The sequence below is a fragment of the Juglans regia genome, chromosome 7 (assembly GCF_001411555.2).
Source record: "Juglans regia cultivar Chandler chromosome 7, Walnut 2.0, whole genome shotgun sequence".
Lineage (NCBI taxonomy): Eukaryota > Viridiplantae > Streptophyta > Magnoliopsida > Fagales > Juglandaceae > Juglans > Juglans regia.
In genome coordinates this window covers 45,692,053-45,707,040 of record NC_049907.1, presented here as the reverse complement: position 1 = coordinate 45,707,040, position 14,988 = coordinate 45,692,053, and the positions used below count along the sequence as shown (strand labels likewise).

At 31.4% G+C, this 14,988-nt stretch overlaps 1 protein-coding gene across 1 annotated transcript; it reads left to right on the top strand.

Annotated features, from left to right (window-relative positions):
- Nucleotides 1-9,771: 9,771 nt before the first annotated feature.
- On the top strand, nucleotides 9,772-11,130 carry LOC109009764 (F-box/kelch-repeat protein At1g80440-like). The gene has a single exon (XM_018990377.2). It carries the CDS (start codon nucleotides 9,914-9,916, stop codon nucleotides 10,988-10,990), a length of 1,077 nt encoding a protein of 358 aa, XP_018845922.1. The 5' UTR covers nucleotides 9,772-9,913; the 3' UTR covers nucleotides 10,991-11,130.
- Nucleotides 11,131-14,988: the final 3,858 nt, after the last annotated feature.

Below are 14,988 nucleotides of genomic sequence, written 5' to 3'. Positions count from 1 at the left end.
AATCTGTGTATTGCGCTGTGGCGTTCCACTTTTCAGTGCCACCGTTTTGCTGCTAAGAGCATTAGCCCTCGTCTAAGTCCAAATTTTGACTAAAATTTGAGATTTTGCCTATAATTAACACTTTTGGAGAAGTTAATTGCATTAGATTAGTCATATTAAAATTAAAATGATAATAGAATATTATATATTTTAATAATATTTAAAAAAAATTAGTGTTTTACAAATACACTTATATTTAATATTTAATATTATGTATTTATATTAACATTTAATATTAAAAGAGAGAGATAGTTGAACGAAAAAATTATAAAATATATCCAAATATGAGGGCTCTAAATTAGTTCAAAATTTCACAAATATCTCTTTGACGTGTAGAATTTTAACTACAAAAAAACTAAAATTTTGACTTGGATTTGGTTAATGCCCCTCATCTATGGCGTATTGACGTTTGTGATCTGTTTTCCAACTTCTCTTGCAATATGGCCCTTTTCTGATGGGCCGCAAAGTGGACCTGCACGAATGGTTATTGTCACCGACTATGTATACTGTTACCATAGAACCGCACCATTCCCAGTTTTTAATTTTTATCTCCATTGCTACAGTTAGTATATTGTTAAACCAGCAATCAAGAACCTGGAATCAAGCTTTAGTGCATGAGATTTTTCCGCCATATGAAGCTGATCAGACTCTGCATGTTCCTTTACTTCCACAGGTTTAATTAGAATAATTTTTTGGGAGATATCCAGAATGGTAGCTATTCTGTTAGATCTGCATATAATTTATTATTAAACTTGGAAGCTGCAGGTGATGGTGTTGACAGTTCAGATCCCTTGGGGAAGTCTATTTTTTGGGATTTGAAGTTACCTAATCAATAATTTTGCTTGGAGGGCTTGTCATGATCATTTGCCTATTAAGGGGAATTTAATGAAAGATCAATGATATTTATAATTTAGAGTGTAAAAGTGTCGTACAATTTTTTTAGAAAAAATGATTAAATACAGGACTTATGAAAAAAAGTAAGTAAATCATGGAATGTTCAAGTACCGTGTAATCGTTTTAATAGTGGATCCTAGTATTTTTCAAAATGATTGTGCGGTACTTGCGCAGAATTCTCCATTTAGATTTATATGATCAATATAAATTGACTCATGATATTGTGCCAGATAGATCTAAGAGTTATATGACAAGAAACAAATATTATATAAGATATATTTATTCTAACCTTAATATGTTAACAAGCGATGTCAAGCTTGTTTGTCCCGTCAGTCACTTGATCTATTTTCCTGTAGGCACCTTGCTTCGTGGGTGATCTTGGAACCCAATGGCTGGATAATGGGCCTGGGCTTTGTAAGGTGGGGAAAATCCCTTTCAGATTCCATACAGTTTTCAACTTGCAAGGAAGTAGTGTTCCCCCAACAGTAAAATTAAAAAGGAACCCTGCATATAGATATGTTGTATTATACTTTTTACAGGTCTTGCAACAGTTAGTGGGTTGAAGTATGCTTCTCCAACAAAGGATGGTGAAAAACCCACTCTCAGTCTCAGAGTCTCAAAGTGAAATCTATTGTATCGGATGAATACAAAGAGCTTGTCCAACTAGCAGCTCTACATTGAGATGATGGAAATATTCAGAAATATTAGGTACCCTGATTAGTTTTCTTATATAATCTGTCTTGTGACGCTTTCTTTTCTACTCAATAATGTAAAATGGGAGAAGACTCATCTGTGAGTTCTAATGGTGGTAGATAATCAAATGCTTCTTATTGTGGACAATTAGCTTCTATGCCAAAAATAATCATTAGTAGATGGAAAGTGTTTATGTTCATAATTCTGCATCGCCTATTTGGTATGGCTGAATTTGTGTTTATTGGTAAATAGAAGTATGCAGAACGTCTGTTCATTATAACTCTGTTGTTAAGGGTTTGAATTAGTTTAGTATGCCTTTATAATTATAAAGACAACAAACTTTTGGGAAACAACAAACAAAAAGAAATTCTATTTGAGTGTACAGTCTCGTTGATGAATGAAGGTAAAAGAAAAAAAAAATCATTTTAAAAAGAATATTATTGTAATTTTAAAATTTTTTTAAACAAAACTGTACGAGCTTGCATGAGTAGTCCCATTTGAAGACTGTATGTAGACTAACTCTTTTTTTTTTAATTCTTCTTGTGGGATGGTTTTCCCTTGTGTAATTTCTTCGTCCAACAAACTGATCATCATCAGTTGGTTACGTGCATTTAACCTCCTTTCATTGAAGCTGAATATAAAATAATAGCAGCTTTTGCCAGCATTGTTAGTTTAAAGATATTTGCTGCAATTCTGGATATAATTATCATTTTCCTTTGACAATTACCGTAACATGTTTTTAATTGCTTTAACTTTGATTACGGAACTTTCTACAGATCTAAAAACTCTTAAAGGTTACCCAGAATATATAGCTACGGAAAGTTCTCAAGGAAAAAGAGATGGAACTTGGAAGACAAAAGATCTTCAAAAGAAAGTTTTTGAAAGTTTCAACTAGTGGCCACATGCCACAGCATTTAATTATTCTTCCAACAGGTAGCCAGAACGAAATAGGCAACGACCAAAAATTAAATTAAGAAACATTCGAGAAGTACTAGGTTTCGAATAGTCCTTTTTGCGAATTTTCGTTGCTCGTGACCTTAATCAAAGTGTACTGAAAGGTTTTCCAGTTCCCACGGTAGAACCTTTGAATGGTTCCAAATCTTCTAGAATTCAGCTTCTATTGGAAAATGTCAAAATCGTTCATTATTCCTCACAATTTTTTGGTTCCTTTCCTTTGATTTGGATTGTCTTCGCAGTCAGCATTCCTCCATTCTCGTATCGAATCACATATACAAGAGCTTACGCCAACATCGGTCTGACGTAATAATTGCTGTTCTTCTCTTCACTTGGACCATAACTTTGAATGCCTATGTTACCCTTTAAATTTAAGACTATTTTGCCATTTCGAAGGACTAAAAACTTTCATAATAAATTGGCATGAGTAAGAGATACAAGTGCATCCTAAGCATTTGATATTGTCTAGAAGACCATATCAAGTAGCATTGAATATACTGTAAAAGAGAAATAATAATTGCCGCTTTAAGATATATAAGTCTTATGCACTTATTTTTTTAATAATAAACCTTACTTTTTTTAAAAAAAGTATACATTACTACATAGCCCAATAATTTCAATTGGCCAGAGAATGATTATCTTAATTATATAACAACAATATGAGCTGCCGTTTATTAAGTTTTAATCGACAAACTGTATCTACAAATGATTAAGACTTTTATGATACAACTAACATAACTGACCAGAAAAAAAAAAAAAATTTAACATATACTGTTCTTTAATTTCTTTTAATTTAATTCAATTAAAAGTACCAACCACGGCTTTGCATGGCATTATTAACTCCTCTCTTTAGAGATCTTCCTCGATCAATTTCCATATTGTCAACCCATTAATTATTAAATAAATACCAAAATCAAATAATGCTTAGCCATTTTCTACATTTTTTCTTGGCGCCACGTCACTCATTAATTATTATATTCATACTCACAATATTTAAGGATTTGGATGATCTCATTGTTTAAACGAGAAGTGCTATTATCATATTGTAATATTTAAACGTACACTACATAATGATAAATTTCAATTATTTCACATATTGGAATTTAACAAAGGTGGTGACAATAATTTTTAAATAATAATTTTATTTATCATCTTTATACATCATATATCATATTTATTTTAATTTTAATTTTTTATAAGTAGAACAACTCAATTAATTTAATAAATTTTTTTTTTAAAATAATATTAAAATATGTAGTGTAGGATGAATAGCATACCTAATTTTTAAAAGAAGAACTATAATGTTGAAAGGTAATTCTAATTTGGCATCGTAATCTTCGCTGTGACGTATTGGTTTTCTCTAATCAAAACACAAACAGAATAATGTCGTATTATCTGTTTCAACGTGCGGGAGTTATTAAAAAAATGTCAACGTTCAATAATACGCCCTAAGAATGAGTGAGAATATTTGTATTCCAATAAATATAGTATGGTAAAGGGCAAAACTTAAGAAAAAGACTTTTGGGAAATCAACGTCAAGAAATTAATAAAAACCCCCTTATGACTTCCTCTCCACAAATTACCGTAATTTTCTTTCAAACTAGGCTTTAGGAAATTCTCTATTATTCATTAAAAGATTATCACGTGTTTTACAAAGGGAGAAAAGTGTTGCAACCTATAAATATATTTTATAAAATTAAATTTATAAATTGATTTAAATTTATACAATCGGTTAGATCTACTTTACAATAAAAATAATTTTACAATATAACGTATCATATCAAATTACATCAATTTTATGAATTTATTTTTATAAATTTTTTTATAAAAAAAGTATTTATAAAGAATATATATCAATTTCTTAACTTAATTAAGCTATAAAAAAGTATGTAGTTATAGTATATTTAATGGACAGGTGTAATTTTTTTAAGAGCAATGCTACATGTAGTTCTTATTTGGAGACTGTAATACAAGTTTAGGTAATTTTATCTTTAAAATTACAAAAAATCCCTCTTAAAATAATTTTTTTTCTTATTTAATAAAAGGTCTGCACATACAATCTCTAAATAAAGACTGCAAATAGAATTTTTCTTTTTTAAATAGATTAGAGAAAACTTTTGCCAACCAACCGAATAATTTGAGAAAAAAATGTCGTTAGTCGTTACCCAACAAATATTTGGGATTAGAGGGCAGTTGCAGGATCGAGTATAACAGACGACTAATGTACTGATCATTCTAATTTTTATCATTATTTCATTATCTTATAAAGTGATATTAGGTGATTAAAAATTATTTATTATATTTTATTTATAAACCTATCATCTAATATCACATAATAAGAAGATGAAAAGATAATAGAAATTAAGATGATAAATATATTTTTTCATAAACACTACACAGGACCCGGATCATGAGATAATTAAAAAGGAAAAATGAAGACCCAGGCTGAATCACTAAACGTGTCTGCTGACATTTATTTTTTCAATTTAAAAATGTGATCGTATTCAATTTTCTTCTGCAGCGAAAAAAAAGAGCCTACTGGCTTGGCCGCCACAACCATAAGAATAAAACATTTGTAGACTCCACACATGGTTTCGTTTTTAGACTCCACACAAAAGCTCCAAATCTGATTTAAACGTAAAATCAGTCTAGAAATTCTCATTAATTTACGTAATGATTATTGACTTATTTATTAAAATTTATAATTAATAAGTCGATTTGACTCTCCTTGTTAGGGTTAAAAATATCAGGTCGAATATCTAGAAGGCAGCCATCGAAGAGTCATAACAAGGAGGTAAATGGAAAAATAGAGGAAGAGAACGAGATAAAAAGAAAAAGTAAGATGTTAGAGAAAAATGAGAGAACTCTTAAGAAAAATGAGAAATAAGAGATAAGGAAGTCAAAGACACGAAGAATGAAGTAATATATGTTCGAAAATATTTTGAAATGCTTTGTAAATTAGAGAATATGTAAAATAATAAGGATAAATTTGAAAGAGGGAATCCGATGTTGAGGTATGTTGTGATAGACACTTTCTTTAGAGTAGATTCTGTCGCTTTCAAATTTAAACATGCACTAGTCTTTTTTACAGTTTAATCTCAAGATATGAAAACGTCGGTTCATGTTAATCTCCTCGTCGGTGCACACAAAAGAAAATCCTCAAACCAATATAAAATAGTCAAAGCCCAAAAAAATAAATATAAAAAGAATGAGGAAGTGTTTCTCTAACTTTTGTAGAGAATTTGAAGTTTTTGAATTTGTGGGTGAGATTTCCTATTTATAGAGAATGAAAAAATACTTGTAAAAAGTCACAACTTATTTAAATGAAATGGTACAAGTGAAAAGTCACATCACATAAATGAAATGCTACGTATGAAAAATCACAACTTAAATGAATGAGCACTTTTGATAAGTCACAACTTCTCAAATATTAGAGAATACATTGAAAAAGTTTCTAATTCACCAAATGACACAACCATTTGTTTGGTTGGGAAACGGTTAAGGCTCTTATCCATAAGAGGCATGCATTGGTTTAAGTACCAATATATATTTTTATTTAAATCTAGATAACCGAACCGATAGATTGAACAATGGTAACAGTTCACATTATTTTCACTTTACATCAAATATTTTAATAATTTCTAAGTTGAAAAATCAACAATATAAAGTTGAACGTTTGACGAACCACTCAAGAGACCACAATAATAGGAGATTTGATTGGATCAAGCAATGGATCATCTTCAACTTCACGACAAGAACTCCAAAGATATATTATATTCTCTAGAAAAATAGATCTTCGATCCCCATTGTATAAAGAGAAATATGAGACCATGAGAGATTGTAAAATACTTATATTATAGTATATTTGCCTTCTAAACGATCGGTAGACGTAGATCCTGTGTCAAACCATATAAATTCATGTGTCTCCATCTCCATTTACATTTACAGTATTCTTTTTTCTATTTACTATTATGGATCATGTATGTACGAGCACCGTATTAACACCTCGAATCGCCACCACGGATTTTAGACCGCTTCATCGAGATCCAGACTACATCTGTAGGCCATAAATGACTTTTTTTCCTATTCTAATTAATCGTGCGAGTTTTTATATTAACACTCCTCATATTTTTTTATTTGACTGTCCTCGTATTTTTGACAAATTACTTTTTGAACATATCATCAATATCACGTGAGAAGTATCCTCCCACTTACAATTCTAAATGTAATATACATAAATATGTCTTCTTCTTCTTTTTAAAAAAAAAAAAAAAAAAGGCATATATGTCATTCATAGACAGATTCACATGTTTATCCAAACTAAAACTTGGATGATTCATGTTAACGTTGTGTTTCGTATATTTTTAAGCCGGGTTCTAGCAACTCGAGTTTTGAAACTTTCACTTGCACACTTAAGAAAACACAAAGAGTGGGGAGGTCTTGATTGAAGAGTCCCTGATACTTAAGTCAGTATATCTGCTTAGTAGTTTGTGCAAAAATTTAAAAGAATTAGAGAGAGTTCTTCATACCTGGGAATCGATTTTTATACTAAGTTTCTGGAATGGGACAACTCACATCTGACCTTAGGGAGTTCATGTCATTTCAACTGTTCACGTAGTCATAATCTTTTAATGCTACGTGGCTCTTGGGGCGGTGTTATTAATGCGACGTAGAGTACGGAGAGTGGCACTATTAATGCAGCATGGCTTTCTGACTCACTTTATCTTGCAGACGTTTCTTGTTAAATCCTTACATGCTTGTTGTCAGAAGATCGAGGGTTTCCTGTATTTCTCACCCACCCTGTGTAGGTTCCCGACAGTTGGGTGTCAGGGCGACGAGTCCCATCTGCCCCTACCATCCACTTTTCCCATGCGTTGGTTGGTTCATGGAGGATTTTGCTTATGAGTCGAGTACATTGTAAAGGCATACTGACTTGTTTTAGAGAATGATCATTAGACTTGATTGGACTTTTTAACTCACTCATTCAAATATCTCTATGACATAGATTTGGATAGTAAGATGAGAATTTTTTATTTTAAACTAAAGTTTGAAATATTATTTTTTAATATTATTATTGTTTTGAGATTTGAAAAAATTAAATTATTTATTATATTTTATATAAAAATTTTAAAAAATTATAATGATTAAATAAATTAAAATTAAAATTTTGTGTCGAATTCTACTTACAAAACATATTAGGCTAATAGGAAGGAAAAATCCCTTACAATCCCAATACATTAGATTGTATTTGTTTTTTAATTATATTACTTTTAGCGCCTTGGAATATGCACGCTGTTAAGGATGGGGAACAGAATACTACTCCCTTGAACGATTGAGTCCGATTGGATACCGATAATTATTTTATTTTATTTTATTTTCTAATTAAAGAAGTATTTTTAATAATATTATATATATTTTAAAATATTTAAAGATATAAAAAAATGAATAATAAAAAAAAAATAACCCTTGTCGAGATTGTCTCAACGGCCGTAGCACTGCTCTTATAAGAAGTATAACCGGGTTCCGGTCTAGGTTGGTCTTGGGCTTGATGGATTGGGAGGTAACATAAGCAGTCGATTTATTTATTAATTTAAAAATAATTATTTTCATTAATCACTATTTATTTTTATATTTTATATCTTATAAAAGAAAATATCAAATGTGGGTAGTGAAGATAAATAATAATTAATATATAGTACAAATCTTAATTTAAACGTAATGATATTGTGATTTATAAGAATTTTTTTTTTTACGTAATAATTAAGAAAATATTTTATTTTTAAAGATATTGTGATTATTTTTTTAAAATATTTAAATATAATGAATGAAAATAAATAAAAAAAACTTTTTTTTGCCTTCTCGGAAGATCCTCGGGCTAAGGAGGATCTTCCGAGAAGGCAAAAAACTTTTTAAAATATTTTTTTTGCCTTAAAAATATCAGCTCGAATATATAACAGGGCACTCCATTAAAGAGTCATGACAGGAGGTAAACGGAAAAATAGAGGAAGAGGACGAGATTAAAAAAAACAAAAAACAAAAACTCATAAGGTGTCTTAAGAGAAGAGAGAACTCACAAGAAAAATGAAAAATTAGAGGGAACTTCTGACCAACACTCAAAGAGACCTCAATAATTGGATCAAGCAATGGATCATTTTCAATCTCACAACCAGAGTTTCAGATATATTATTTTTTTTAGAAAAATAGATCTTCGTTCTTCATTATACAAAGAGAAATATAAGATCATTAGAGACTATAAAATATTTATATTATAATAAATTTATCTTCTAAACGATTTTTAGACGTAGACCTTGTATCAAATCATATAAATTTATGTGTTTTATTCATTTTTTTATTCACTGTTATGGATCATATACATATGAGTATTGTATCATATATACCCCGAATTGCCACCATGGGTTTTAGACCTATTCATCGAGATTCAGACCACATCCTACGACCCCATTTGTTTTTATATCTGAGATAAATTGATTGAGATTAAAGTTATAAATTTAATAAAATATTATTAGAATATATATTTTATTTTTAAATTTAAAAAATTAAATTAATTATTTTATTTTATATATAAATTTAAAAAAATTATAATAATAAAATAAAATAAATTGAAATGAGCTGCAAAAACAAATCAACCGAACTCCTCGTATTTTTTATTTGGCTGTCCTCATATTTTTGACAAAATACTTTCTGAACGTATCATCAATACCACGTGAGAAGATCCTCCCACTTACAAATTTTTAATATAATATACATAAATATGTCTTCTTCTACTTCATAAAAAAAGAAGAAGAGGCATATATGTCCGTCACAGACAGCCTCACATGCTTATCCAAACTGAAATTGGATGATTCCAATCTATTTGTTTGTCAAAGAAATAAGGTGGTAACTATTTAATGCCATATTTGGAAAAAAAAAAAAAGAAAAAAAAAAGTGAGAGAGAGAGAGAGTAGCAAGCCGTTTCAATGGTATCCGGTGGTCTCTGTCAGATCAATCCAAAAAATTTCTAGAAACTCTATTTTTTTAATTGTATTGCTTTTAGCGCCGCGGAATATGCACGCTGTAAAGGATGGGGAGCAGAACACTGAATTTGGAGACCAACCAAAAAAAAAAAAAAAAAAGGGAAAGGTTGACCCCTCTGTCGTGCTTTTAGTTCCCAATTAGTTCCACTTCTCATAAATATATACCATACAACAAATGCTTCTTCAAACCTGGTCTCAAACTTCTTCAATTACCCAGCTTATTTGTTTCCCTGCTTTTTCATAGCCAATACCAAGGTCTTGTTAATCGTTGTTAATTCCTGCCTTTTCTTCAAGTACTGATGACGGAGCTGGTTTCAGTTCTTCCCGACGATATAGTCCGCGATTGTCTAACTCGTGTTTCTTACGAGGGGTTCCCGACTATCGCATCAGTGTGTAAGGATTGGATGGCCGAGATTCAGCTCCCGGAGTTTCACCGGCTACGGAAGAACGCTGGCCATGTTCAGAAACTCATTGTCATGGCCCAAGCTCGGGTCGAACCCAATCTGACTTCCGGCGTAATAAAGTGTTCGGTTCATCACCCGGTTCACCGCCTTACTATATGCGAACCGGACACCGGTGTTTGGAGGGAGCTGCCGTTGGCGCCCGAGATGTCTGCCGGGTTACCAATGTTTTGCCGCTTGGCCGGAACGGGGTCGTATTTGGTGGTGATGGGTGGATGGGATCCGATGACGTGGACTGTCTCCAATTCGGTGTTCGTCTATAATTTATTGACTGCCACGTGGCGGCGTGGGGTGGATATGCCGGGTAGGCCCAGGACGTTCTTCGGGTGCGCATCGGATTCGGAGCGACGGATCGTTTATGTCGCCGGTGGACATGACGAGGACAAGGTAGCGCTGAGATCTGCTATGGCGTATGACGTGGACAAAGACGAGTGGGTCATGTTACCTGACATGGCAAGAGATCGCGACGAGTGCAAGGCGATATTCCACGCTGGCAAGTTCCGCATCGTCGGTGGCTACTGTACAGAGATGCAAGGCAGGTTCGAGAGAACCGCCGAAGTGTTCGATGTCTCCACGTGGTGTTGGAATCATGTAGAGGAGGACTTTTTAGAAGCTGGCAAGTGTCCACGCACTTGTGCCGGGGGCGACGACGGAGCAGTTTACATGTGTAGGGGAGCTGATGTGGTGGCGAATAAAAGTGCCAAATGGCAAGTGGTGGCCAAGCTACCTGCTGAGGTGTGCAATACCGCTTACACGTGGATGTGGCTGGGAAAGTTAATGGTGATTGGTTCTGCAGGGTTTGGTCGATCCCACGTGGCTTACATACTGGATTTGAAAAGTTATGCATGGACGAAACTACAGACCCCTGAGAACTACTCCGGACATGTTCAAGCTGGGTGTTATTTGGAGATTTAACCCTACCGTATTTGTTATTCGTTTTTGTGTTTTTTTCCCTTTATTTAATTTGTTTATTTTTTGAAGCAAAATTTTTACTTGTATATATGCAATCAGAATTTAGGCTTGCCTTTTTTGGAGCTTCTATTTAATTCTGTTAGACAAAATTCTCTTGCTTGCTCTAAATGCGGTCATCAATAGGCTTGTTTCATGTTAATTGCATCCAAAACATAATTATTTTGAAATTTTTAAAAATTTAAAATTAAAAAATATTTTATGTGTGAGTGATGTTTGAAAATAAAATTATTAAAGATATTGAATTTTTTTTTCAGATAAAAATTAATTTAATAATTGATGGGTAGTCACATCAGCATAATATAATAATGTATATATATATATATATATATATTTGTTGGCCTTGTACTGATCAGTTTTGAAATAATTATATATGTAGTGATTCCAAAGGCAACATTATTGAAGTTATAATATGATGTTTTGCATGTTGCATCTTTGTTTGTGTTGTGCGTATCACATTGCAGGTTGATCTTTTTCAGGACAAACTGGTTGGAAAGGTTCCACTACCTTCAATCAGCTCTTAAAAGTCTGATTATAATTATTATTTTGGTCATCTTTCTGTTTCCACTTTCCACTGACGTGCTTTATGCGTGTCACCGTTTCGTTTTTCGTTCTTGGGCTGGCACTTTCCGACAAAACCAATTAACCTTGGGTCTTGTGAACGACCGCCCTGTTCCGCCCATCAATTTTTAGGCCTAAAATAATGCTATTATGACTTGTTTATGTATTTATTTTTCTTTTTTTTAAGGTAGGCACTTCCAACCGGATGGGTGGGATCTTCCATTTGACACCTGCAAATTAAGAACTCCCCCCCTCCCCCCCGGCGGGCTCTCTCTCTCCCATTCCCCTCCTCCCGCCGTCGGTCTGCTCCCTTTGTCTCTCAAACATTCACAATGCAATATTACACTTCTAAAAATTTACAACAGCAATAAAAAATTTACAATTTTTGAAAAAATCTATCATTCATAATTTCTGAAATTAATAACATAAAATTTACAACAAGAAATATAATATTGCACCACCAAAATTCATCATATGTAACATCTTTATTGAGTTCGTCTTCTAAAATTTTTCTCACAGATAATAGCAAGAAGATTACATGTGTGTTTTGAAGTGCCTTGAGGATAAACCATTATTCACAATGTAAGTATTTTCTTTTCAGGAGGGTAGAACTACCAATTCTCTTATGCCAAATAAATAAAGAAAAAAAGGGAAGAAATAGGAGAGGAGAGATGAAACAAATGGAAAAAAGGGAAGAAGATATAAGAAAAAGGAAGAGGAGATGGGATGAACAGACGAAGGGAGAAAGGAAAAATTGACTCACAAATAAGTATGTATTGAAATTCTATTAATCCGTGTAAAGAAAGAAAAAACACCTGACTTATTTGAATTTTTAAAATTTTTTTTTTAATTATTAATGAAGTGATTATTAATGAATTGATATTTTTTTTAAATATTTAAATTTATTTAAAAAATAATTGAAATAAAAAAATATAATTTATACTAAAAGACGGAGAAATTAAGGAGGCATAGTTACCCTACCCTACTCTTTAGGCATAATTACTATCTGGATTTATTTATTTTTAGTTTTAATTTTGGTCACTCAATTGGGCTGATCATTTCGAAGCCGACAAATGCCATGTGTGTGATTATAATTTCTCAATAATTTGAGCGTTGTGGGGACGGTCGGCCACATGTTCTTAAATTGAGCATAAAAGAACAATATATATATATATATATATATATATGAGATCCCTGGCTACCTTATTTGGAAGAAATAAATTCTTATCCTAATTAATATTGGCTAGATTTACGTCACATTATTCTGAGAGAGCTAAGTTTTTACTGTAGTAATAATTCATAAGAATTCTAACGTCTCATCTGTTTTTGCAATGTAATATAAGAATTTTGATTAAAATTAAAAATTAAATAAATTATTATTAGAATATATATTTTAATTATTTTGAAATTTAAAAAAATTAAATTTTTTATTTTATTTTATATAAAAATTTAAAAAAATTATAATAATTAAATAAAATTAATTAAAAAATATTACGAAAACAAACAAAGCATCATATCTCGCATCCTGTACATGATGGAGCGATCCATCTGACTAGATCATCATATTTTACATTTTCGCAGCGAACAGATCGTATTCGTTAGGTGCTTAACTGATCTTTAAAAAGAGTGCGCTGATGCTCAATTCTCTTCTGTTCTTGGAAGGCCAGCTTGGAACCTGCTGCGCCTTCTACATGGAATCATTCAAACCACCCCCCCCGGCGTAAAACTAAGGTACCGTTTGAATTTAGAGTTAAATTGAGATGAATTAATTTATTTAATAATAGTGGATTAAGATAATATAATAAATTTATGAGATTTATTTAAGATGAATTTAGATGTATTTTAATATTAAGATAAATTTAGATATATTTATAAAAAGTTTAAAAAGATTGTGAGTCTTGCGTGTAAAAAAATATTGAGTTGAAAAAAGTTATAGATTATACATATAAAGAGATTTTGACTCAAGATGAATTTAATAATTTAAAAGTTAGGTATTTAGGTCTCGTTTGGTTGTTAGACTGTACTGAAATCAAGTCAGCTCAATATAATTTTAAGTTGAGTTTAATATCTAAACACTCAACTCTCAAACTATTAAATTCATTTTAACACAAAACTTATTTATACATGAGACTCACATTCAACTCAACATCTCTTTACACGCGAGATCTATAATCTTTTTTAAATTCTTATAAATATATCTAAACTTATTTTAACATCTAAATACGTCTAAATTCATATTAAGTGAATTTTACAAAACTTATTCTATTATTTTAATTCACTATTATTTATAAAAAGAACTCAATTCATTTCAAATATTTAGGCTCAGTTAAAATCTAACTGAACTGAATTGTTAAGGGGCGAGTTGATTCGTATAAACGCCATACCGTCGCCTGGCGGCAAAGAAGATCACTTTACACTTTACAGTTGCATAAAAGGTACCGACGACTTCAACCTTCAATGTTTACGCTCTTGCCAGAGAGTAATGCTACCTTTTTCTTTGCGAAATAACTTCTCTTTGGAGCCCAAAATTCAAAAGAACCACTTTTCTATCAAATCATCGATAAAGCATAAGCTCATGTTCTGAAGACAACTTTAGGATTCGACTCTTGAAGACTTAAAAATTGGATACCCGATCCATTTGCAATAGGCTAGTTTGAGCATGCTATTAATACGTGGAAAAGTGGTCGGTTGAACTTGAGCTTGAGAACTTGAAGAAATTGAGGCGTTTCTTCTTAATTTTGGCTCTCGTGTTGCCAGAATTCCAAAGGAACTAATCTCATGTTTTTCGGGGATGCAATTGTTTCGGTGTAATGAGGTGGCAACATAAGCAGTCGACTTTCCTACGCTTGGGTAGTGAGGTAATTTTAAATAATCTGTAAATAATAGTAAAAAAATAATAATAAAATATTAAATAATAGTAAAAAATAAATAAAAAGTAATGATAAAATATTAAAGAGTAATTTTACATACCACCGTAAAATACATGAATCCTACATAATCAATTTGAAAAAGAGTAGAGTCTACTATTAAAAAATTAATTTTTTTCTTGTGAATTATATATTTTATTCATATTTTTTAAAGTGATTATGCGATAATCGTATAATATATCTTTTCTCAATATTAAATAATAGTGAAGTGATCTCCTTATAATGAGGTGGCAAATTTGGAAGGTACCCCCTCAGTAAATCGCCCTCATGTAATTTTGCCCCCACAAAATTACTATCAGTTCAAATTTATTTTTTTGTGTGTTTTTTATTTTTTACTTTTTAAATGTTATAAAAAAATTATATAAATACACTAGTGGTTTAAAAAAAAAAAGAAAAAATCAAATGAAATCTGGACGGAGAGCAACATGCTATTTAGTATGTAGCAACTAGCAAGTT

Excerpts from the sequence above, each read along its gene's own strand:
- LOC109009764 (XM_018990377.2), top strand. The coding sequence starts at position 9,914 with ATGACGGAGCTGGTTTCAGTTCTTCCCGACGATATAGTCCGCGATTGT.